General features: G+C 40.7%; 1 protein-coding gene across 1 annotated transcript in view; it reads left to right on the plus strand.

Moving 5' to 3' along the window:
• Positions 1-27,833, plus strand: part of DCC (DCC netrin 1 receptor) — a gene marked incomplete at both ends in the record, with an annotated part of 936,944 nt that overhangs the window by 863,788 nt on the left and 45,323 nt on the right. Inside the window, 2 exons of the mRNA XM_081097320.1 lie at positions 12,169-12,234; positions 25,391-25,553. Of these exons, the coding sequence (XP_080953446.1) occupies positions 12,169-12,234; positions 25,391-25,553 (229 nt within the window). The remainder of the gene's footprint in view (positions 1-12,168; positions 12,235-25,390; positions 25,554-27,833) is intronic.

Genomic DNA, 27,833 nt, shown 5'->3' on the forward strand with positions numbered 1-27,833 from the left:
ATCATAGCTCCATTCTTATGACCTCATTTAACCTTAATTATTTCCATAAATGCCCATATCTCCAAGCATATGAATGTGGGGTTTGGGGGCGACCCAATTCAGTTCATAACATCTTCCTTCAAAAGGAAAGCTGATTGTCTTCCCAGATTTCCAGATGAGAAAGCAGAAGGTTATGTTTTCCCCAAAGTCACGAGAATACACTTGTGGACAGAGTTGGAACCCAAACATGTTTCTCTCTTACTCCCAGAGTTTGTAGTCTTTGCATTGCGAACTTCTAAAAATTTGGCTTTTTGTTTTTCTACAATTAGCTTGAGTTGTTTTAGAGCTTCTCACAAATGTATTTTAAAAATCCTTTTGTTTGGAGGTTGCAGTGAAGATAGTCATAAAATAGAACAAATTCTCAAAAATGATTATTTGATCAAACTTTTAATCTTAAAAGATTGTTTTTACATCCTTATATTTTATTTACTCGCAAATATCTGACTCCTGTTTGAAGTGTGCATGAGTGAAAGTTGTTCATTCTTACCATGAGCATAAACATTTACAAGTCATGTATGTTTCGATTCCTGCCATGACATGGTACCTTAAAGAGGCAGGAGTCTTCATGACGCGATCTGTGGCATTGCTGAGATGAATTAGGAAGAAAATGCTTGCTTTGAGCCCTCTCGTGTTTCTTTAATTCTCCGTAGCTTGAGTGGTTGATCTAAAACGCCAGGCCTGAAAAAGAGGCCTAAGTTCTGAGGCCAGTTTGTAGATCCAGAAGAAGGTGGCCTGCTGGAAAGGGCCCTCCCACTGCAGAGAGAGAATTACTCTCCTGTAGATCCTGGTCATGGCCCATAATGCTCTGCTTTCCATCAGCAATCACGGTGTGTGGTCCAGGGCAGCTGGACGGGATCAGGAGGTTCCATCCTGCACTGGGACCTCCTGTGTGACTTTGGGCACGTACTGATCTTCTCTCAGCATCCTCACCTCTAAAATGATGACTTCAGCCCAAGTTATCTTTTTGTTTCTTTCAGGATTTAAGATGATCAAATTTTAGGATTAATATTAGAATTAAGAAAAAAAAGGCATAGCATCTTTGCATAGTGTAGCACTTCATGTTTTTACCATTCCTGCGATATGTCACTCTTCGGCGCACTGCACACGTTCTACCATGGTTAATTCTCATAACATCCCTACAGAGGTAGAACATGAAACACAGAGAGCTTAAAACTTGCCCAAACTCTCACCATATGTAAACGGTTAGACCGAGATGCATTCCCAGGCTAACTAACCTGAGAATTTCTTCTCTGAACCACTGTATAATTTCTGGAAATTCAGTGACTTCATTGGTTCCTACTTTGTTATCCAGAAGTGAAACCTAAATGGCCTCAACTAAGCTCATCTGGTTTACAGGCCTTGTCTTTCCTCATACTTACCCCTCCATTTTACATCCCCCCTCCCATGGTTTTAATCTCATAAGTAAACAGAATGTTAATTGTTTCCAAAGCAGCCTAGTCAAGCTTGCAATTTAGTGGATATAACCCAAACTTTGCAGGGTTTAGATGACAGTAGCCAAGCTGCTGTTTGAAGAATTGAAACCTTTATCACCTTTTGGTGGGAGATGCTTAATTGAAAGTGAAAACCTCTTTTTGCCCTGTTATTGTGTGTCGTTTTAATTCACTTTATTATCCAAGTGCTTGCTCCACCCCTTTTAAAAAGCTATTCTCGCCCTAACCGGTTTGGCTCAGTGGATAGAGCATTGGCCTGCAGACTGAAGGGTCCCAGGTTCGATTCCGGTCAAGGGCATGTACCTTGGTTGTGGGCACATCCCCAGTAGGGAGTGTGCAGGAGGCAGCTGATCGATGTTTCTCTCTCATCGATGTTTCTAACTCTCTATCCTTTTCCCTTCCTCTCTGTAAAAAATAAATAAAGTATATTTTTAAAAAGAAAAAATAGCTATTCTCACATGTGCTTTCCTCAGGTTAAAAATTTTGCAACTTTAGAAATTACGACTGGTGGAAAAGTAGAGGCAAAAAAAATGAATAATGTGCTTTAAACATAGCATTTGGGGTGTTTAACCGTGTTCCCAGCAAGTGGGCAAGTAGCTGCTTCAGTCAATGTCGCAGGGGCTTTTATGTTCTAACTAGGGGTCCGGTGCACGAAATTCGTGCACTGGGTGTGTGGGGTGGGGGAGAGTGTCCCTCAGCCCAGCCTGCCCCCTCTCACATACTGGGAGCCCTCAGGCATTGACCCCCATCACCCTCCGATCGCCAGATCGGCCCCTTGCCCAGGCCTGACGCCTCCGCCAGAGGTGTCAGGCTTGGACAGGGGACCCCCATCTCCCCCCGATCACTGGCTCTGGCTCCCGCCCAGGCCTGAGGCCTCTGGCCCAGGAATCATGCCTGGGCAGGGGACCCCCATCTCCCTCTGATCGCTTGCTCCACCCCCTGCCCAAGCCTGACGCCTCTGACCCAGGCTTCAGGCCTGGGCAAGGGGACCATCATATCCCCCCAATCCCCGGCTCCGCCCCTCACCCAGGCCTGATGCCTCAGCCAGAGGAGTTGACCCTCATCACCCTCCGATCACCAATCACCGGATCGGCCCCTTGACCAGGCCTGAGGCCTCCGGCAGAGGTGTCAGGCCTGGGCAGGGGACCCCCAGCTCCCCGCGGTTGCAGGCTCTGCCCCTGCCCAGGCCTAACGCCTCTGGCCTAGGCGTCCGGCCCAGGCAGCAGGGACCTGCAGTGGCAGCGGGGGGCGCCGCAATCGTGGGCTTCGCTTTAGGCCCAGGCAAGGGACCCCTAGCTCCTGGGACTGCCAGCTTCGACCTTGCCCAGCTCCCATCGCTGGCTCCACCCCTACTTCCTGCTATCACTGGCCAGGGCGGCAAAGGCGCCTGATTCTCCAATCATGGCTGGGGGGCAGGGCAAAGGCGGCCCCAGGGCCGCCTTTGCCCTGCCCCCCAGCTCTTAGCTCCCCCCTGGGTTTCCGATCACTGTCAGTGGCAGGGGGCTTCTTCCTGCTTTCCCTTTTGCCTCCCTGCATTGTGCCTACATATGCAAATTAGCCGCCATCTTGTTGGCAGTTAAGTGCCAATCTTAGTTGGCAGTTAACTGCCAATCTTAGTTGGCAGTTAATTTGCATATAGCCCTGATTAGCCAATGAAAAAGGTATCGCCGTACGCCAATTACCATTTTTCTCTTTTATTAGTGTAGATAGGTAACTTGGAAAGAAAACAACATACTCGGTACTCACAAAAACTGATACAATTCATGGTATAAGTTTAACTTTCGAAGACTTGAAAGGTAGACATTTTTGTTAACAAGTCCTCCAAAAGATTATTGAAATTAGGTCCTTTTGTAAGACTCATTGTGTTGCTGAATGCCCTTCTTTAGTTAAATACTGCATTCCTAGCTTTATTCCCTGCCCACTTCTATCAGTCCTGGACTCTACCTCCTGAATTTTCATTCCAAAACATTCCAAAACGATGCTTCACTGTTGCTTACAGAATGGAGTCAGTTCTTTGACATCAAGACCCTGACTGTCTGACCCCAGCTTCCCTCTTCTAGCCTCATGACCAATCTGTCCATACACTGCGGTCTTTTATTCCTCCATATGCCCTTACCATCTGACTTATTCATTGCTATGTAGTCATTTTCTTATACTTTGCTATTTATATTCTCAAACTCTAGGCCAGGTTGTAAATTCCTTGATGGCAGATGACTGGTCTGATTCACATGGTCATTCCCTTCCTCCCTGAATGTCCAGTTTCTAATTGTGAATGGATTATATTTATTGATGCCAGATAAGTGTTTTGTTGAATTATGATGACACAGGTCTTTTGGGAAACAATCATGGAATCATCTGGAAAGATAGACTTTGTCATCTAATCAAAAGAATAGTCCAGAGAACCCAAAGGGACAGTGTTCGTGGCTGTGGGTACTGTACATGTTACAGATCTTGGGGGATATGAAAAAGATGGGGAAATATTTTTCCAGTAGAGAGAAAGTATCGTATCTTCAAATTTCATCTGTTAAATTAAAGTTCAACAGAAAAACAAGTTCTCTGTGATCCAGGCAATGGTAGATGATTCTGACCTCCTGTGCTCTTTTCTTGACCTCCACTGCCCTTCCTGTCATTTCTTGTTAGCAGAAAATTATAGACTTGCATTTCACAGCTGCTTGTAATTCTGAGTACAGAAAGGAGAAAATCAGAGCCAGCGGGCGCTGATGAGTTTTTGAAATGTCAAATGTGCAGTATGAAAGGAATGGGACTCACTTTTGCCAACTTGCCGGTAACGCTGCCTAGCCCTGTGCTGCTTGTGAGGAAGCATAAGAAAGAAGCACAGTTCCACCGGGCCATTGAAAAGAAACACGCAACATAGTTCGGAGGAATATACAAACACTCCAAGCTCAACATGCTAAACCAGCTGGTACCATCTAATATGTACATTACAGGGTTTCAGATGGGCAATTACTGTGTGTAAGTAGTATAGAAGACTCTTAAAACCCACGGCTGGACTCTACATATATGAGTAGAATTTGAATCAACACAAATGACCACAAAGGGAAAGATAACTGGAACCTTTATTTCGAGAAATCCCAAAATGGAGAAATTAAGAGGCCAAGAAGCTGCTCAAAGAAGGAGATTTGCAGGATGTGTTCAGTAGACAACTAGGGTCCCACTGGGCAAAGTAGGGCTCTGTGATGAAGACACATTTGGTAATGGGCTTTGGCTGTTTTGCTCTGCTCAGCTACTGTCTACACTGGCCACCGAAGACCAGCATGCTCCCCTGGAGCCAGAGCCCTGCAAACCCCATTCACTATTGACTGATGATGGGAGCGTGTGGGGCAGGGACAGGGAAAGGAAGATCTGGACAGGGCCTCAGTGTGTCATCCTCAGAGTTTTCCTCGCCGTATTAGTCTACTTCTGCTATGCCTTTTGTCAGGTGTCACCTTTACTTCTCCCAGTGCTCTGTATGGTTACAGACTGAACTGTTTCCTTTCTCTTCCAAGATCTGTATGCTCTGTGTGTCCTATTGAGAATGGACCTACCACCCCCCAGTCACACCCATTCACCTAAACCCTCGCATTTACACACCAGGATCAACTCTAAGAAGTGCTCTAATTTATGTCCAACACTCTCACCATTCCTTCTCTTAGTTATCAATTCGCCGAATAATGATGAGATAATCACCAGAGTCAGGCAGCTTCAGCCACTTAATAAAATGAGTAAATCAGTGTTTCTGAACCGCAGTTTACTCATCTATATAATGGAGCTGATAACATATGCCTCATGGATTTGTAATTAATATTAGTCTCACCCTATTTATTATAACAGCCTCTTCTAATTAACTTGCTCTTCACAACTCAGCCAGAATAATCTTACTAACATACATATTTAATTGAGTCACTTTTCTGCTTAGTATACTTCAGTGAATCTCTGCCCCCTACAAGATAAATTCTAACTCTTTGGTAGAGCATATAGGGAGTTTTCTTATTTCATCCTTGCCTGGCTTTCTAAGCTTACCCACCTTACTCTTCTTTTTTAATCCACAAACTTTCCTTCATGTTAACTTGAAAACAATGTGTTGAACCTTAGGAAAGATTAAGAAGAGCTTGTTAGTTATTTTTATTAATATATGTTTGAAATATCCTAGGTGTGGGTTATGATTTTGCTGCCTGGTTTATAGACATCCAGATGACTTTGTTTAAAGTCAGCAGTGTTACCAACTACATGAAAAACTGATCTCTTAGACACATTTTCCTGCCTCTGAAAAACCATCTGCTTTAAATATATCTCGCTATGATCTGTGTATTAGACAGTGAAACTATATTCAAGTGGCATTAATGGATTATTTTTATCTACTGGTATACATGATATAAAATCAATGCAATTTTCTTCATTATCACCCAAATTATTTTCTAAGAATAGTTCTAAGATCAAGATCTCTCAGTGCTCTGCATCCATGAGGAGATCTATATTGATCATTTGTTAGCTGACAAGTCTGTCCATTTCACTTAGATTATGGGTCATATTTTTTCTCTTGGGATTGATTATGTGGGTGCCATTGTGGGGCACCATCTGTTACCCCCATTCAGAAATATGGATTAAAGAATCCATTAGAAACACCACATCCTCTTTTGCCAATGTCCTCCGCATATTAACTTTCCATTTATTCCTCCCTAAACTTATAAACATCCACTCAGAAAAAATAAGACTGTAGAAATGAAATCTCAGTTGAATTAATCTTTGGCAGGTAATACAATTTTTGTCATGGGAAATATTTTCCATCTGCCCACATGTGCTGGAAGGAGGGGTTTAATGTAAACATTAATGTTTCATTTTACATACACAGCACTCACCACAATGAAAATATAGTAATAGATGAATTAACTTATTCTTACATCTTCAAAGTCAGAGTAAATTAAAAGCCTCTGCAGTTAACTAACATTAATTGTGACTAAGGCTAAATAGGACCTGGATACCTTTAACCAGCTCTAACTGTCATGGCTGGATCCATATCCAATTGATCATTGTATACTATCCCTCCCCTGAGGATCTAGGACTGTGCCTTGCATACAGTAGGCACTGAATAAATTTTGAATGGATTTTTATCTGTTTTATGCTCCATTAAAAAAATTAAGATCTCTGGGATCCTTTATGTATCTTTTCAGTAACTGGCTTTCCATGTACTAGAGTCTAATTAGTCCTCAGTTTGCCTAAATCAGTGCTTATGAAATTAACCAAGTGAACTAAATACATTCAATATTCAATCCACAGCCAAAAACCCTTAACAATGCTTTTTACTGCCAGGCAATAACAGCATCCTCTTTAGTCTCCAGTGTCTCCTCATTTACACTTTCTGGTTCTTGCCTTAAAGCAGGGGGAGAATCACTTTTTAAAAAACTTTTTTTACCCATAAAGGATGCCTTCCTGGAATTGAAAGGACATTTTAGAGAACAGAAACATAGCACACAAAATTAATATTTGATTCTCACATCTTTAGATAAAGAGGATCTCAGACTCATCAATATACAAGAGGCGAATTTTGTGTTTCCTTACCGAAGTGGTGCAAGAACTCTAAATTACCATAAATCCAATCTAACTAGTTGATGATATCACGTTTCTTTAAAGTACTTTCTATTGGGTATGTTAAGAGTTACTTAATTTTGTTTCATGGTATTAATCTAGTTATAAAAAGTTCACCAATGTCAATGCACTAGATTCCATGAGTAGAAAGTTCAAGCTTTAAGCTGCCTCCTCTTATTTAGGAAGCATTTTGAGAGTCCATTTATCTTACTCAAAGTTTGAAACACACGACATCTGATTTTCTTCTACATATTGAAATTCACAGTGTAATTAATAGCCTCACTAAATCTAAGGGGTGCTCTACCCATAGAGCTTTCTGCCTAAGTAACATATGGATGTGCTTATGGGCTTGTTTTTTCATCATCCCACAAACTAGCTGGGAGAATGAGAAACTTCATTAAAAAGACATTTGTAGGGATGCTAGAGGGGAAGGAAAATCCTCCACAGGCTCTATACCCAATTTCCAGCCAATACAGGATTACTCCCCACAGGAATCATTTATTGCTTTACTGGCCTAAGTGATGGGCCTGTTAGCATCTCCTTTGCCTGACTGCTTTGCAATCTAGTTGCTTTCAGATCTGAGAAAATTCATCTTAGTATTTATACAGAACTTCTGTCTCACTTCATTTCTTCCGACATTGATCTTACAGTGTCTGGTGGGCAAAGCTTATCCTCTGCTCATTGAAAACTGCAAATGTGTCTGAGCCACACGAGCAAGGTGTTTGGGAAAAGGGTTAGGCTTGTCCAAATTTTAGCCAACCCACCAAAATTTACATAATTGGTTCTTATTTCAGTTGCTTCTTGCCGGGAGCCGGTCCATGCTTGCTGTTTCAAGGGACCTGGCATATATGGCATACTGTTCTTAATATGTTTGCTCACCTTCTTGGCACTATGTGTTTTAACCAAGGTCTCTGAGAAAGGTTGTTTCCCCAGGTAGGGATTTTCCCCTGAAGTTAGGGAGGGAATAAAACCTCTTAACTAAGTGCCAGGCGGGCAATTAATCACTTTAACTATGAACAATCATGCTTAAGCTACATAATCTTTACTCCCTGGAATGGAGATAAGAAACGCCCTAACCTTTGGAATAGAGATTGATAGGATTGGAATCAACTGGTATAAATACAGATGTAACAAGTCAGAACTTAGGAGACAGAAAGAAGACAGAACCTACACAGAACCTAGAGACAGAAGAACTTCGCTGGAGAGAACATGGCAAAAGATCCTGGACTGAACCTGACTACAGAAATTGGCAAGAGAACCTGACTAGAACCTGGTGACTGAACCTGGCTGGAGAACCTGGGCAGAACCTGGCTGGAGAACCTAGCGAGGGAACATGGCTACAGAACCTTGCTGGAGAACCCGGAGAACCTAGCAAGAGAACATGGAACCAATGGGAGAAACTAAGATGGCGGCATAGATAAACACCGGGAAATAGTCACCCCACACAACAATTGAAAATTAGCCCAAAGGACGGAGCAAACATCGTCCAAAACAACAGGAAGGCTGGCTGAGTGTAATTTCTACAACTAGAAGAAAAGAAAAGCACGCTGAGAGCCAGAGGAGCTGCGGAGGCTGAGTGCAGAGGTACGCGGCGGCTCGCGCGCGCGGCAAGGGGGTGGCACCTGAGGACGCGGCTGTCTTTTTGAATCACAAGCTCCCGACTGCTCTGATCTCCGGTTCCGGGAAGTCTCTGGGGACCCAGGTCTCATACGGGGAGAGGCTGCTCTCTCAGGCGGCAGCGGGCGAACTTGGGGGCAGATTTCCCTCGGAGGTGCTTGCAGCCATTGCAGGGACACTGAGACGCGCGACTCCGGGCGCGGAGAATCAGCCATAGCTTCTTTCTCCGCCCTTTGACTCCCTGAGACCCCGCCCCACCTGGGCTGCAGCAGAGGCTTTTGCATGTGAATGCCCTAGAACTTTGCAACCTGATAATTACCTAACTGCAGCCGGGCCAGCCAGACCCGGAACTTCCAAGAGAAGGCCCAAGGCCCCGCAGCAGCTTGCATTGCTTCACAGCTGAGCCTCTTCGTGGCTCTGGCTGTGAGGCCTCAGGCAGGGGCTGAATTAGCACCTCCTTAGATCCAGGAGCCACTGTACCCAGTGGTCAGAGGGGGTCCATTCTCCCACTTCAGACACAGCTGCTTCCCACAGCCAACTGGCCTGGAGGTCAATTCTTCCCAGTGATCCTACAACAAGCGAGGCACCAAGAGTGCACCAAGAGTGTCCACCCCAGGTAACTGGGGAGGCTGAGCCACTGGGCCCTACAGGACACCTGGCGCGCAGGCCACTCTATCAACACAGGGAAGCAGCCAAAATGCGGAGACAAAGAAACAGGTCACAATTGGCAGAAACGGAGGAGGCCAGACGACTGGATATAGAGTTCAAGGCCACGTTTATAAGGTTTGTCAAGAATTTTATGGAAACCGCCGATAAATTTAATGAATCCCTCAAGGAGTATGGTGAGACCATGGAGGTCATGAAAAAGGACCAATTAGAAATTATGCATACACTGACTGAAATAAAGAATACTTTACAGAGCTCCAACAGCAGACAAGAGGATCCCAAGAATCAAGTCAAAGATTTGAAATGCAAAGAAACAAAAAATACCCAACCGAAAAAGAAAAAAGAAAAGAGATTCAAAAAATATGAAGATAGTGTAAGGAACCTCTGGGACAACTTCAAGCGTACCAACATCAGAATTATAGGGGTACCAGAAGGAGAGAGAGGGCAAGATATTGAAAACCTTTTTGAAGAAATAATGACAGAAAACTTCCCCCACCTGGTGAAAGAAATGGACTTACAAGTCCAGGAAGCGCAGAGAACCCCAAACAAAAGGAATCCAAAGAGGACCACACCAAGACACATCATAATTAAAATGCCAAGAGCAAAAGATAAAGAGAGAATCTTAAAAGCAGCAAGAGAAAGACAGTCAGTTACCTACAAGGGAGTACCCATCCGACTGTCAGCTGATTTCTCAACAGAAACCATGCAGGCCAGAAGAGAGTGGCAAGAAATATTCAAAGAGATGAATAGCAAGAACCTGCAACCAAGATTACTTTATCCAGCAAAGCTATCATTCAGAATGGAAGGTCAGATAAAGAGCTTCACGGATAAGAAAAAGCTAAAGGAGTTCATCACCACCAAACCAGCATTATATGAAAAGCTGAAAGGTATTCTTTAAGAAGAGGAAGAAGAAAAAGGAACTCTTACCATTTGCCACAGCATGGATGGAACTGGAGAGCGGATAAATACCACAAGATCTCACTTATTTGTGGAATATAATGAACAACATAAACTGATGAACAAGGACTGATCCAGAGACGGAGAGGCATTGATTGGACTGTCGGGCCTTGGAGGGAAGGTAGGGGAGGGTGGGGGCAAGGGGGAAAGATCAACCAAAGGACTTATATGCAAGCATATAGGCCTAACCAATGGACACGGACAACGGGGGGGTGAGGGGGTGAGCGGGGAGAGGGGGGGTAGAGGGTACACATATGTAATATCTTAATCAATAAAAAATATTAAAAAAAAGAAAAAAGAAAAAAAAAGAGAGAACATGGACACAGAACCTGGCTGGAGATCCTAACCAGAACCTCGCTGGAGATCCAGACCAGAACTTGGCTGGAGATCCTGGCTAGAGATCCTGGCTAGGCTGCTGATCAACTGAACGCTGTCTCCGTGTCATTCCTTCTTCGCCGACTCCCTCCACACCTTTGGGGACCCCTGGACCTGCTGGGGTTGGAGCCCAGCAGCTTCTCTCACCACTCCCTAACCCCACCACCTCCACACACATAGGAGCCTCCACTTTATAAACCCACAGTCATTGGCCAGCAGATTTTAAATGTACCAGGTTATGCTGAAAACAGAATATGAAGTGATTGCATTAATTTATGCATTGCTTGTTGGAAGCTTGCCATCCTAACTTCAGCGCCGACTTGATATCAAAAGAATGTTTAAAATTGTGAATGTATAGTCTGTTAACAAAATTCAAGTCAGCCCTTCACAACTATTTTGTAAATAAAATGAGATCTTGGGAAAGCTTTAGTAAGAAGAGTGTTGGGTCTGCTAAAGAAGGTCTCAAGAGTAGGACTTGAAGAAAGCTAAAATCTATGCCTGTGAGGAAACAACCATTACTGTAGCTGACTCCCCAATTGACTTCCTCAGCATCCCCTGATTAAAACCACTTTCAGAAATAACTCCCTGAAGCAAATAAAACAGAGAATTAATTCTATTCTTGTATGTGTTTGCATATAAATTCAACTCCCAAATATCTTTCCATAAATGATTTATCTAATAGAAATCTAGAACACAAAATCTAATCAAATAATTATAGCTCTACAGATGTACGAAAAGATGAAGGTATTAGAATAATTATATCTGGTTAATTTCTGGCTCAATTCTGTTAAAGACTAATTTTTCAATTGCTGAACACCTAATGGGAGGCGCTGTTTCCAATAATGCAATGCTTCTTCCTTTCCTGGTGTGTTTGTCAGAAATATTCAGACCATGTGGGTTGCTTTTCTCCATTTATAATAGCTCCTTTCCAGGCACCTAGTTGACATTATATCTGAAATGCAGATATAAGATTAAATGTGTTGTCCCTTGTAAAGTAATAATGATAGCTTGCCCAAGTCATGTCATGGGCAACAGTGTAGGCAAAACCTGCTGCAGCAAACAGAGCTTGGCTTTGCCTCTCTGGAGCCATGAGCAATGAGCACCCTTTCTGTCACAAGCTGTTCAGGGAAGCAACATGTAGCCCAGCACTGCTGTTGTACCTTTAGTGACTTTTTAACAAGAATATTGGCGGGGCGGGGGGGGGGGGGGGGCGGGTAGCTTTTCTAACAGGAATTGAATTTAGCTTGTTTAATAGTCCATTTTCATGAGCTGGTTTGTTTTATTCTAACACAGAAAATAACATTCTCACAAGGTATTTTGGTATTAACAACCTTGGGCTTTCTTCAAGGTGGCCAAAATAATCATGTTTCATTGTTGGTGTATTTTGAAATATTTATTATTTCTGTCTGTATGCTTTGTTTTCTTTGTGCTTTCATGTTGTATAGCCACTAACATTCTGATATGCTTTCCCAATACATAGGTCGCCATGGAGATGGAGGTTATTGGCCAGTTGATACCAATTTGATTGATAGAAGTACTCTCAATGGTAAGTATATAAATTAGTTTATATTGGATTGGTTATATTAATTAAATGTTTAATTCTAGAGCTCTGCAGCACATTTTCTATTGACTGCAAGTTCCAAAATTCCCAGACTTGGGGATTTAGTGGGAATAATAGAAACATGAAGTTATTAACAAACCTGTAGAATATTCGATCAGAAAAGAGCTGACAAATACACAAAACAGAGTCAGAAAAGCCCAAGCATGGAGAATTTTATAAATGACAACGGACTTTTAAATGTCTAAATTTTAAAGTGTTATGTGTATTTAAAATGTTTCCAATTGTTTTATTAGAGAGAGGTGATACCTACAATAGATTGAATTGAAACGCATCAGTTTCATCAATTAACATTACCAGTACATTTGCCTAAAGTACATTTACTCTTCAAAATCTCCTAGCACCTTAGAGCCGATTTCCCATCACATGGTCAAGATTAGACATTTAGTTCTGCTCGTCCTAATGAGCATACACGTACTCCTGGTTTTGAGAATCACCCGATGGAGGCCATCTTAGAACTGCCTGGAAGAACTCCTGTTGGAGTTGTTTTCTGGATCTTGTCCTGAGTTTTGCTGAAGCAGAAACTATGGGAAGTTGGATAAATACTAGCCAAACTCCCAGGGATCGATGTAGATATGATAACTTCCTTCTCTAGGTTCTTAAAAAATTGTTGCTATTGTTGATTGGCTTGGTTTACTAAAAACATATTTCGTATATTCAAAATACAGATATCAGCACATGTACCCATCACCTAAGTTAAGTTATAAAATAGTCAACAATGCAATCGAAATCTCTTATATGTCTCTACCTTCTCACATGCTTGTCTCACATTCCTTCCATCTCTCACTATGTTGTAGCCACTCTCCCACATGTGATATTTCTCATATGTGTATATGTTCCACTAAATATTGTGGTCATATTATACATGTTTAAAACTTTAGGAAATGACACCCTACTATATCTATCCTGCTACAGCTTGCACTTATATTTAAGTTTGTTTTGTTTTTCTTAGACCTTTATTGTTGAAAATATTTCCTGTGGCCCCTCTTTCCCCCATTGACCCCTGCTAGCCCACCGCTATCCCCCTGAGCCAAGCTTTCGCTCCCCTACTGTTGGTGTCCATGGGTTATGCACATATGCATACAAGTTCTTTAGTTACTCTCTCCCTCCCACCCACCCACTCCCACCTTCCCTCTGAGATTCCACAATCTGTTCCATGCTTCTGTGTCCCTGCATCTATTTTGTTGAACAGTTCATTTTGTTCATTAGATTCCACATATGAGTGAGATTATTTAATTTGCTTTTAAGATTTATTCATGTATTTGCAAATAGCTTTCCTTCATTTATCGTTGCTGCTATGTAGTACTATGTTTTATGAAAATAACACAATGATTTACTTAACAATTTTAGCAGGTTTTCATGAGAAATATGATTAATGAATAGCTAAATATCCATTTGGATGTTCTTCTGTTAAAAAATCCATGTAAGAAGCCAAAATTGCAATCTAAAAGGTTTTTGCTGACCATAACATTAGAATAAAGGGGTGAATTATGCGATTATTTCCTATCATAGACTATGACAATCTAATGCATCCCTTTCCCCAAAGAGGATATGTATAATCTAGGGAGTAGACCAGATGCTCCCATGAAAGGCTCAGTGTCCCCTCTCCCCTGGCCAGTGGTGGACTCAGGTACACATTTTGTTGACCCTTCTAGTTGCCAGGCATAGCCTGTCTGTCACTAATGCATTACTTAACCAGACAAGTACAATCTTTCATATTTAAATTTTCTAAATATATTCCATTCAAGCTTTTCTAAGATTATGTCTAGGATATTCTATCCAGGTTGCTATCGCCCTCACCACTTCTATTGTGTCTGACACAGATTCTCTTCCCTCACTTTAGTAGCATTCCTGTCTTTTGTAGGTATTAGAGTTTTAGGACCCTGTTATAGCTAGTCCCTGGCTCTGATAGTTCCCGGGTTCCAATAGACAGAGACACACTTTGGAGATTTCACAGAAGAAATATGAGAGGAAGGATGTGTTGGGACTGAAAACAGACCATGAACATGCTACATAGATTGGTTTAGATAGAATTCCCTCCCCCAAACTTTGCAAGTGTCATTCTCTTCCTTCAACTTTTATCCCGAAATCTCAACAATATGCCGAACACCCTTCATGCATTTCAGTAGTCAGTAACAAATGCTATAAAGCCTCACTGCATGCAGGGTACTTGCTGTGAGACATGGGACATATTGGGAAAAGACCCCTGCAGGAGCAATAGACACAGAGGGAGGGTTACCCAGGTGGACACAGCTGAGAAGTGCACCCAGGAAAGATGAAAGAGAGTGCGAAAAATCCCCGACATGTGAGGAAAGGAAAAGAAGGTAGTCGCTGAAATTGTGTGGACACCTAATTGTAGTATTTGTTACCCTGAGATGGAGTATTTGATGGGAATTAACTTTTCCCCTTTAGAATCATCCTGCAGAACAGATTCTGAGCTGTTGTGTCTATGGGGGTTTCAAGTTGGAATTCATTCCCAGATAAAGGCATGCCTATAGAATAATTTTTTTTTTGAAGAGACAGAGTGCCAGGAAATTAAAGAAATAATTGTTATAGATAATTGGGGAAAAAGCCATTATCTTCTAGCAGTTTCCATCCACTACTGAGCAGTGTTACTTTTGTGAAAGGTGGATCAGATGTTAGCCACAGATACAGAACTCTGTAGTCTCTTAAACTGTGTCCTAAAGAACTTTAATTTTGCATAGAATTGCCAGAATTAGTACCTAAACATACAGGAAGCTCAGTAAAACTTGAATCCTCTCTAATTGCCTATAAATATGAGATAAAGAAAAATATTGCAAGGGATAGCCATGGTAATATTTTTTCAATGTACACATACATAGGAAGCTAGAAATAATTCAGATAACTGTATCTTTATTTTTAATTATTAAATGTGGCAATTCTAATTTGGGATCAAGTTTAAAACCTTGGTATTGACTATTTGAACTTGCCCTTCCAAATAAAACAAATTCTCTGGTTGAAAAGAAACCTAGGAAAAATTTGCTGTTGAGGTTAGTCAACAAGAACTTTTCATGGGAGTCAGACCTTACATGAAGGGAATGACAGCAATTGAGAGAAATGTCTTTCGTTGTGTTTTTTTACATTTTATTTAATATTCCTAGTGGAAATATAATTGTAAATGTAATTATGATTAATTTAATGTGATCACATTATCTCACCAGAGAAAGTCATGGAGATAAAATAGACGAATGGTATTCGTTACTTGAAACCAGTTTAGATTATTGGCATTATTCCTTCTTAATTTTCTGCATCACTCATGGAGTTTTAGATATTCTTAAATAGATGGGATGAACAAAGCACCTGAAATATTTCTAGAATCCCTACTGGAATAACAAATTATGACAGGCTGCTTGTCTAAGGTGAATTGATAACCTCAGAGAGACAGGGATGGTGGCAGGCAAACCTCATCTACTTTTCTGTGTAGCCAGCAGATAAATGATGGCAAATTTGCAATTTGATTTTAGTTTGGGCTATTGCAAGCAAATCAGCAAAGACATCTAAAAACCAGAGCTTTTGATTAAAATCCTACTAATGTTTTAAGTCTGAAGAAGGGGATATATTTTCCAATTAGATGGACAAATGATACCCTGACTGATAAAACTCTAACCCCACCCCATCTTTAAAAGGTAGGCTGTATCAATGAGAACACTTTAAAATTTGAGTTTTTGAACCTTACATATAATGCCAATTTCATACCTCTCCTCTTAGAGTGATGGGATTATGGAGGTTTTCTCTTTCCCTACCTTGCTGGATTCATCCTTCAATGCCTTGTAAGAGAATAATGGCTTATTGTCAGGACACTCAAGCCAGGTGCAAACAAATTTAGACCTAGCCAATCATTTACTTTCTCCTACAGCATGTCACCCTTTTAAAGTGGAATTCAAACAAAGAAAAACAAAGATATAATTCATGTTTACTGTTGTAGTTGGAAGCGCTTAATTAAATTGAGGATACTGAAGAGGTCTCCAAATTATTTTATGATGACAAGTAGACTCAAAGCCAATATGTGGTGATATGGTAGTATTTTATTTTTATGAGGCATTCGGTTTTGAATTATAGTCCCCATTTTTAAATCAGAAACATCTTCAACTTCTGTAAAATGTGACTTTGTAGTTTATGTTTGTATGAATGACAAGAATAGTGAAAATTACTTCAATTACATCATGTTTTTCTTAGTGAGGATGATAAATCACCAGTTTATTTTTGTTGGTTGCTCCTCCAATAATTTAAAAATTAGTAACTTTAGTTAAGAAATCTATGAACCCGACAAAAAAATGTTGTTATATTGACCTCAACCTTTAAAAACTAAATTAAAATTATGTTGAAAACTATGTTGATACTTTGGTGAAGTGTTATTTAAAAATCAATGTTATTAATTTTTGAATATTCAGAAGCATATTAGATAGTCTGCAAAACACGCCTTGTACACTGTGTTTAGGAGAAAATACCATGATTTGTCCTGTAGTTTTAGAAAACTTTTATTCTTTTCAGAACTCAATACCACTTAAACTAATCTAAATAAAATACACACAAAAGCTCTTTCCATGTTTGCATGAAATGATCAACATAGGTTGGTAAGCTGTTTATAAAACATTCAACAGACTTCTGAATGCCAAAGGCAAGGTCCAGAGATAAAATTTTACAGTTGTTTTTCCTGTGGAAAGATCAATGAAATGGTCCAGGGTCTCAGGTTTTAGTCTACAAAAGGACCTGCCCACCGATATCTATCCCAAATGATCTTAAGGATCCCAGACAAATCCCAAAACCAGGTTCTAGAATGACTTTGCCAGGGATTAGGACTGGCGGTCATGTCACTGAAACTCTTTGGATTTCAGTTTTTCATCTGAAATAGGACCTATTAAGCTGGTCAGGATTTCTCAACCTCCAAACTATTGCCACTGGGGCCTGGATAATCTTTTGTTCTGAGACCTGTCCTGTACATTTGCATTGTAGGATGTTGAGCAGCATCCCTAGCCTGTATCCATTAAATGCCAGTCATATTTCCCCCTTCCAGGTAACAACCAAAAATGCCTCTGGACATTGCCAAATTTCCCCTTAGGGCAGCGGTTCTCAACCTGTGGGTCGCGACCCCTTTGGGGGTCGAACGACCCTTTCACAGGTGTCGCCTAAGACCATCAGAAAACACATATATAATTACATATTGTTTTTGTGATTAATCACTAAGCTTTGATTATGTTCAATTTGTAACAATGAAAGTACATCCTGCATATCAGATATTTATGATTCATAACAGTAGCAAAGTGACAGTTATGAAGTAGCAACGAAAATAATTTTATGGTTGGGGGTCACCACAACATGAGGAACTGTATTAAAGGGTCGCGGCATTAGGAAGGTTGAGAACCACTGGCTTAGGGGGAAAGGGAGGGGGCACAATCTTCCCAGTTGAAAATCACTGATCTAGATGACTATTCCCCAAAAGTTGTTCAAGTGTACACGGGTCCCATGAGAAGCTCTGAGAAAAAAGAAGATTGGCCTTTCATTTCTCTTTGTCCAGGTCCTCCCCTTCTGCTTCAGCACTAGATCTGAGTCTTCTGAGAGCTTCTCTGCTCAAGCTATACTCTTTATTCTGGTGATTGCATCCACTCCCAGGATTCCATCTATGGGCGTGAATAGCAACTCAGGTTACTTTTCCCCTGCAATAAAAGTGGAGTCATTTTTAAAGGTTGAGGTCAATATAACAACATCTATTCCATTCACATTCCATCTGTGTGCCAACTGCCAAACTCTAGCTGCCTCTTTGTAATGACTAAAGATCTCCACCCTGACATATTCAAGACTGAACATTGGTCTGCCCTCACTGAGCCTGCCCTAACTTCCTCTCCCTCATCTCAGGCATAAGGACTATTACTTAACCCTGAAGCTGACACTTCCTTCCTTAACTCTCCCACATGCAATCTGCTTTGTTCATTTACTTTCAAATTATATTGGGTAACTGTCTACTTTGTCTGATTGTAATGGCCACCATCTCAGTTCAAGCTAGCATCTTCTCTCACCTGGAGAAATTCAATATTGTCTCTGCTGGCCTCTCTGCTTTCACCACCAGCCCTGGTCCACGCAGCAGGGAGAGATGTCTTCTTCATACAAATCAAGTCTGTTCCTTTCTGAAACCTTTAAATGCTCTGTGATTCCATTTAGGGTAATTGACCGTGATCTACAAAGCTCTATAAACTGGGTCCTATTTCTCGTTCTACTCTCCTTTTGTGTCATTTCCCTTTTGCTTCCAATGTTCCAGACCTGCTCTCATTACCCTTGTAGAGAAATAGGAACTAACTCCTAGCAATGCCCTGTGTTCAGCCCAAATGATACTTCTGTAGTGAGGCCTTTTATCTCCTCCCTCCTCCTCCAATGACCATTTTGTCCTCATATTACATCTTTCTATGTAAACTTCACTTTTGTTTTAAACACCAATTACAGTTGTAATTTTATGTTTAGTTGCTTCATGATTTGTTCACTATATCTTTTCCAGTAAGTAGTAAACGCCGTGGGGTCAAAAAAAATCATGACTCTGGTTTTTTTTGTGTGTTTTTTGTTTTGTTTTGTTTTGTTTGAGGGGGGGAAGGTAGGTGGAGAATAATCACAATATTCTCATTTGAAAATTGTTCTCAGACCACACAATATACAAAAAGACAGTGGCACCCCAATTATTGTGAAACAATGGGTGTGAACCTACAAATACTTACTAATAGTTCCATAGCCTGAATGTTATTCCCTCTCCACTCTACCAGAAAAATAGCTCAGAAACAGTTTTCAGAACTCCTTTCTAACAGCTCCACTTTTATCCCAGGGGAAAAGTAACCTGACTTGCTATTCATGTCACAGTGACCCAGACAGGGCACATGTTTTAGGAAACAAAAAGACAGGTCACTTAACATGTAACATCTTTTTTTCTTTCTCTGGTCCAACTAGTTAGGCAGGCCTATGGCTACATGAAAATTAGATGCTTTTCATCTCAAATAGTTTATTTTTGCATGCTTGAATACTTTTATGACCCCAAGGCTTATTGAGTTATGATTGACATATATAACATAGTGTAAATTGAAGGTGTACAATGTGTTGATTTGATATACTTAGATATTGCAAAATGTTGACCATTATAGCTTAGCTAACACCTCCCTCACATCACATAATTACCATTTTATGTAATAAGAACATTAAAGTCTCTTAGCAACTTTTTTCTTTATTTTTGCAACTTCAAGTATATAATGCCATATATCCACATAATCACCATGCTGTACATTGTGTCTGCAGAATGTATTCATCTTATAACTAGAAGTTTGTACTTTTTGACCATCTCCTCATTTTCCCCAAGCCCCTAGCCCCTGGTAACTATCATTCTAGTCTCTACTTCAATGAGTTCAGCTTTTTAAGATTCTACATATAAGTGATTCATACAGCATTTGTCTTTCTCTGCGTGACTTATGTCTCTTAGCATAATGCCCTCCAAGGTCCATTCATGTTTTGATCACAACATCATATCCACAGCACCTAACTGGATCTTCCATTCATGCTTATGGAATAATCGGATACATTCTCTAACATTCCTGCCCAATCTCTCCTGGCAATGCACGGTTCAGATAAGCATGTTCAAAATTCTGAGATTTGAGGAAAAAATATGTTTTCTAACTTAATTGACTAAGGAAATTTCCCCCCCATAATGCTAATTAATAGTTTATTGTAGAAAACATTGAGCTAGATTATCTGTGCGATCTCTTCCAGCTAATGACTCTATGGCAACTTATTTCAGAGGAAAATGCTCGGAAAAAAATCAATACCATGTGAATTTCAATTCAAATTCAAAGACCGATAAAATGTTTAAGACATATATTGAGTTCAAAGTGTTCTAATAATAAAACTGTTACCAGGGAAGCCTGAAGCTGTAGGAGAGAAGTTCAGTCCTGAACTAGAAACTCTCATTGGATCGTCTCTCCTCAGAACTGGGCAGGTGAACCTAATGTTCGCATTGTTTACCTGCCTCTTGACAGTGTGTAGCTATTAGGGCCCAGCCATTGTGGCAATGGGACCAGGTCCTCAAAAATAGGAGCCAGGACTCTCATATTCAATACTTGGCTTTGCTTTCTATAAGAGAATCAAGCACTCAGAGTACGGGTCTACCAGTGAGCTTCTGGCAGAGTTTTTGAGGGCAAATATGATAAACATAAAATGTTTTTAAAAGCTTACAAAGTATTATAAAAATGAATGAATTTTCCTAATCATTACCAAAACTTTAAACCCATCAGATTATAAAATATATGTGTTTGCTTTTATTAAATTTAATAGAAAAAGTGTGAAATCACTGATGGTGATCAAACATCATGAAAGTAAAAGCTAAATGGAATGTTCATGTGATTTAAAAGAAAATGGATTCCTTTCTCACTGTTTTCAGTGAAACAGTCAGATCTGGCTTACTCAGATCCTGGATACCCACATCTTATGCTAACATCAGAAATAGATGCATAGTATCCTATCTTTTCCTTTTTTAATTTTTTTTTATTTTTTTATTGATTAAGTTATTACATATGTGTCCTTATCCCCACGATACCCCCTATCCCCACCACTCATGCCCTCACCCCCCTGTGGTCTGTGTCCATTGGTTAGGCCTATATGCTTGCATATAAGTCCTTTGTTTGATCTCTCCCCCTTACCTCCACCCTCCCTTACCTTCACTCTGAGGAATATCTTTTTCTTTAATTTGAAAAACTTACACAGAATGAAATAACTGAGCCGCATCATGATGTCTGTTGAGTGCCAACTCTCTGTGCGGGGCCTGAGGTCAGTGTGTTGCATCCATTATCTTGCGAAGTAATCACAGTGTCGGGGAGGATATTTGCAAGCCTTTGAGTCACACCAGGCAGCTTCCCCTCTGAGCCTGGGAGGTGGTAAATGTCACCTTGCCCCTTCTGAGTCAGGCTGTCTCCCAGAACTCTGAACTGCACGAATCTAGATTTGTGAACTTCAAAAATCTTCCTAATTTGGAGTAGCCTTTCGATGTGTTTAAATATATGGTGAATCATCATTACTCACAGATTCTGTATTTGTGAATTCACCTTCTTGCTAAAATGCATGTTTAACCCCCCATTCAATGCTTGCAATGCTTTTATGGTCATTCGTGAACATGTTGAATACATGAGCAGCCCAGTACTCACAAACTCAGCTGATATGGGACAAGGAGACACGCGGCCTTGTTCCAGCGCTCAGACCGTAAATGAGGGTCCTTTCTGTGATATATGTATTTTGTGCCAATTTTGTTAATTTTTGTATTTTTTGTTGGTGGTTTTACTGTATAAAGTGACCCCTAAATGTGGTGCTGAATGGTGTCTATGCTCTTACTGCTCAAAACGCTGTGATGTGCCTTTTGGGGGAAATATGTGTTGATTAAACTCCAATTAGGCATGCGTTATGGTGCTGTCGGCTGTGAGTTCAATGTAATGAATCAACATTATTATTAAATAAGGTGTTTTTAAACAGAAACACACATAAAACAAGGTTTTATATTAATTGGTTGATAAAAATGTTGTAACCAGGGGGAATACAGGAATCTAATCCTGTATTTCCTTTACAAGCAATACTTAGTATCCTCTAATTCAGTGTTTGTGGCAACTTCATAAACTACAACTCCCCCAAATAATGAGGATCAGCTATATCCAGAGATACCATCGAACTTGACTTTCTTAACTGATGGTTTGATGTCTGATAATCTGATTACTCAGCTTTTGAATTGAGATTGGGAAATTAATACAAGACCTCAAATGCCAACTTTTAAACTGATGGAACTTTTATGAAGAAGCCATTAAGGACTGAAATGAAAGATTTATTTGAAAGTTCTCATGAACCCTAACTCTCTGAGGAAAATGATCTCAGTATAATCTCTCTGATGCTCAGCAGTCCTATTTTTTTACTTGAAGCATGTTGTCTTCCTGAATAGAGAGAAAGAGAATAGAAATTCGAAAGATTCTAGTTTACAAGGCTTTTAAAAATGTGCATAAGGCATACTGCCGTGTACAACTCAAACCAACTTTATGAGAAATGATGAACTCTTTACATTTAAGCCATGCTAACAAAAATCCATGAAATCCCCAACTGTCTCCATTCTAAACTCTCACATAAAAGGTGAATTCATGACAGTCAATTAGTTTATTAAACACAGAAAGGGCATATTGAGACACCACTGTAAAGTGACTTTTTAAGTTGTAAGTAAAACTATGATACAGAAAGTTCTGACCTGTCATTACTAGCCCCATTTCTTTGTAGTAAATGTAAAATTATTTCAAGGAAATCCTATGTCTTTCTTTTATAATCAGAATCTTTTAACAAGATAGTGCTATTAAAAACTTTTGGGGAGTCCCCTGTCTCCCTGACATTCAATTTATAACACAAGCGCTAATTATTTTTCCAATAATAATGAATCAACAATAATTTATTTAACTATAGGTGAATGTCTTTTCAAAAAAGCAGTGATTCTTAGATAACTTGTCGATAGTGTTTTGATTTTAAGTCAAGTATTGGGTTGGTGGTTATATTCATTTTTTAGTTCATTTATCTTTTACATTGAGGATTATTTATAAAAATTTTGAAATTTGGATGTCCACAAATGGTATAGGATGTTATTAATTAGGCAACATTTATTTAATACTAGTGCCCTGGTGCACAGATCCGTGCACATTGAAAGGTAATTAATTAGAAGGTGGTTGTTGGGGCAGGACTGGGCAAGTCGTCCAGACATGCCCTGGAGCCAACCTCCTTCCGTCCCTCCCTGGCCGGCCACAGCTGGGGCAGCGCCAGGGTTCAAAGGGTGTCTGAAGTGAGCGGGGGTCTCTGGCAGGTGACACACCCCAGAACCAGAGAGGAGGGAGCCCAATTCTGGGGTGTGTCACCTGGGAACTGCCACTGCCAAGTCACCACAGCTCAGCAGCTCCTGGATTGAGTGTCTGCCCCCTGGTGATCATTTTGCAGCATAGCTACCAGTCTATATATAGATTTCAGTAGTACAATCCTATTAATAAACGCCTATGTGATCATCACGCCCTCACACCAAGACGCCCTCATGTCGCAAGGAGCGATCATGAGGAGGCTGCGTGTGCAGCGGACACGTGCGGGTGGGTGGGGCTGCATGAGCACGTGGGTGGACGGGGGCTTGGCACTGCGTGTGCCGTGTGGAGGCGGGGCCCACGGCTCTGGCCTACCTCTTTGGGGCAATCCATTGAGGACCCTAGATGGGTGAGCAGGTCCTATCTCTTTGGGGTGATCAGTCACGGGGCTCCCACACTGTGAGAGGGCACAGGCTGGGGGACCCCCTCCCGAGTGCATGAATTTCATCCACTGGGCCTCTAGTGATATTATAAGCACTTACTCTGTGTCAGGCACTGAAAGGTTGCTTGGTACATTGTATATGTTTTCTTTAATTATGACAGTAACTGTATCCAATAAGTATTATTCTCATTTTACAGGAAAAAGAAACATTGACGTGCAAAAGGCCTAAACATTTTGCTCAAGGGGTGTAGGAAGCTAAGATAGGTTATTAAAGAAATACTTTCAAACTTAGGTCTGGGAAAATATCCAAAGTCATTGCTTTCTGCAACTTTCTAAATTAATTTATAAATAAAGTTGTAGTCTAATATTTATTTTTTATAAATGTGTAGCTTTAAATGATAAACATGACATAGAACATGGTATTTCTTTTTTATAAATCTTTATTGAATGTATTACATTATGTCCCCTGTTTTCTCCCATTGACCCCTTATAGCCTGCCCCCACACCCCACCCAGGCCTTCATCCTCCTATTGTTCGTGCCCATGGGCTATGCATATATGCATACAAGTTTATTGGTTGGTCTCTTCCCACCCACCCACCCACCCCACCCGCCTTTCCTCTGAGATTCTACAGTCTGTTCCATGCTTTCATGCCTCTGGATCAATTTTGTTCATTAGATTGACTGATCTTTGACTTGGGTTTAAAGAAAATAATTTAGAAGGTCAATTAGCTATTCTTATTTACATAAGCAAATTATCAAAACTGTCTTATTAGTCTATTATTTTTTGCCTAAATATTGTCTACCATGTGGTACTGTTGCGACACAAGACAATGTTCATATCAGGACTCTATGACTCTTTTTCAAACCCATGGGCTGCTTTTAAATGGGATTCATACACTCTCGACAGGTTGAAAATTAAGTGTGCTTTATAGATAGCTTCTTAAAGGGAATGGAGGTAAATCGTGAGTGATAGGTGCCAAACAGTTCATCTTTCATAGTACCAAATAAATCGCCTTTTTTATAAAGCATAGCTTTCTCTGGTTCCTGTCCCACTGGAATTCTTATAGAACTAAGCAGCATTCCTCCTCCCCTCCCTCTTTCTAGTCACGATGATAGTGAAATGCTTTTTTAAAATTCAGATAAAATTCATATAACTTAAATCCTCCCTTTTAAAATGCACAGTTCAGTACTTTTTCGTTATATTCACAGGTGGTACCACCACCACCATGTAATTCCAGAACATTTTCATTGCCCCAAAGGGAAACCTGTACCCATTCCCAGTATTTCCCTATTCACTTCTCCCCCTACCTGCTGCCAAACTCTAATATGCTTTCCTCTCTATAGATTGGCCTATCTAGATATTTCATATAAGTGGAATTATACAACATGTGGCCTTTTGTGTCTGGCTTCTCTCACTTAGCATGACGTTTTTAAGGTACATGCATGTTGTACCATGTATCAGTACTTCCTTCCTTTTTTATGGCTGGATAGTGTTCCATTGTGTGGATAGACCACACCTGTTTATCCATTCATCAGTTGATGGGCATTTGGGTTTCCACTTTTGGCTGTTTTGAATGTCACTCTGAAAGCTATTGTATAGGATTTTGTGTGGGCATAGCTTTCATTTATCTTGGGTAGATAATTTAGATCTTTCTTCTCCGTTTTCATTGCTTTGTTCTCAGTTTAAGCCATTCCCAGAACAACAGGAACTCTTCACATCCTTAACAGAGATGGATAAACACTCGGCTGCCATGTCTCCCTAAACCTGACCTCCATTTGCCTGTCTTTTCCCAGAACCACCCATTGGCCAGATGCACCCCCCTCATGGCAGCGTCACTCCTCAGAAGAACAGCAACCTGCTGGTGATCATTGTGGTCACCGTTGGCATCATCACGGTGCTGGTGGTGGCGATCGTGGCCGTGACTTGCACCCGGCGCTCTTCAGCCCAGCAGAGAAAGTAGGTAACAGCTGGTTCCCAAAGGGAGAGAAGTCCACGCTTGACCCAACTACCATCCTTTTGAGTTCTATTTTTGAAGGCTCTCTTCCTTGCTCTTTCATAATTCACACATGTTCCTTATCTCCTGGCCTGGGCAAGACCTTGCCTTTTGTCCAGTCCAGGCCCATTAACTGAACTGGGTGAGGGCTAGACTTGCAGCCTGAATAGTAGAATCCTGCAGACCCACTTTGCATTTCTGTTTTATTTTACTTCTTGAGGCCAGATTCTTTCTTTCCAGTGACAGCAGGTGTTCCCGAAGTCGCACTTAGAGAATGGGCTTCACCATGTCCCTACTTATGGCCCTCTCTGCAATTATCTGTAAAGGGGTGAAGATGTGTGTTCCTCTAAAAGTGTTTATCATTTTTGGCAAGGAGGCCGGTAGGCAGTTAATCAATGCTTGTTGCATGAATAACTATCTGCAGAATACCAAACACAATGCAGTTGCAATACTAGAGAGTGTTTATTTTGGAGGCAGAAGTTAGGGAGGGGGAGAGAGTCGGGAATTCAAGACGGTTCCTATTTCCTGGCTATGCTGATTCCAGAAAATAGTAATAATTGAGGGGTTTTAAAGTATTTTCATATTATGCAGCTCTAGGTTCTAGCACAAGCAGAGCTTGAGACATCAAAGTACAGAGTGTGGAGTGGAAAGGTTGTTTTCATTCCACTTTTCCCCTTCTAGCAATGCCCCCTAACCAGCATATTAACCTGGTGCCAGCCAGTCCGTTGTGGGAGTCAGCAGTAACCTCCTGGTTGTTCTCTGCATCCTTGCCAATTGAGTACTTTTTCACCTGACTGTCTTACTGGATTGGCTACCGTAGGCTCTCCCCTTGTTATTTTTTTTTTCTGGCATGGCATTTTTCTGTACTGAGGAGCAAATGTTTAACCTCCTAAATGAAGTCTACTCCACTTTAACTACTATATATAGGTCACTGCACTGATTTTCAAAGTTTTAAGAGAGATTCTCTAGCAAATAATTTTCCCTCTTCCCTTGCTAATATCTCAGCCTTTCTCTCTGGACAAATCCTGTGACTGTACTTGTTGATCTGTAGTGACTCTTCCAGCATCTTGAAGTGAGGTGATTAGAAACAGGATAAGGAATATGTACATATTGAAGAATGTTACATAGGAGGATATAGATGCAGTCATTGTATTTAATTTATATCTTTGCAGGGAAAATTTGGTATATAGCTCCATCCATCTGACTGATTATCTTGAAACTGGTGTGCTGGTGCATTGTGTCCAAACAAGAAATCAGAAAATTGAGCTTAATAAGACCAGTCTTATACATGAGCATTCTGGGAATTGATGGTCACCCACAGAGTTTCCGGAGTGCTGGGCACTTAGTAAGGCTCTGGAGTGGAGGTGGAGGGGGGAGAAAGGTACTTGAATAAAACATTAAACAATCTCTTGGCCCAGCATTCCTGAGAAAGGGGTTGTGCAAGTGTAGATTGGTGGGACATCATGGCATTGGGCATCTGAGGCAGAGCGGAGGAAGAGCCACAATAGGGGAAGTGGGGAGGATACCATACCCAACTTAGCCTGTGTCATGATAGTTTTAAAAACATCAGTGAATTCGCAAAATTAAATTTGCCAGCTCAAACATCTGTAGCATGGTATTTTGTGTTGTTTTCCATTTTTATCATTGCAAGAAGGATATTTGAGGGTGATATTGACCTAATGAACTGGAATACTGGACATATTTTGTTCATGCGGAGAGAAAATGGCAGTCTTCTCAATGTGCAAAAGTGGGATTTGATACTATTTAGAGAAACTCTCAAATTATCTTAAATTCCACACTAAGCACCTTGGTAAAAACTTAAAGATTTTTTTTAGAATGAGTAGAGGCTGAGCTCTGTATATGACTTGTTTTTAAAATTAGGGAATGAACAAAAGAACAAACCATTCCATTAATAACTGAAAACCCAAAGAAAGTAAATTGTAAGTTCCTGCACTTACTGCCTCCTTTTCCTCCCAAAGTCTCACAGTATTTATTTGGCACATTTTCACCATGTTTATGCATATACCTTTCTTCAGTCACAGACCATTGCCGTTCATTTTTGTCTCTTTGTATATGTTAACAGGAAAGGGAGAAAAAAGTTTCTCCATCTAGATATTTCTGAGTTTTAAATTAGTTTTTCTTGATTTCATTGAGGACTCCTACCCCACTACCATTGAGCCTTTTAGAACAAATTAAGTAATGCAGATGAAAGCAAAATCAATTCCAATTTGAAACAGAAATAT

This window comes from Myotis nattereri (assembly GCF_964212035.1).
Source record: "Myotis nattereri genome assembly, chromosome: 8".
In the NCBI taxonomy this organism is placed as follows: domain Eukaryota; kingdom Metazoa; phylum Chordata; class Mammalia; order Chiroptera; family Vespertilionidae; genus Myotis; species Myotis nattereri.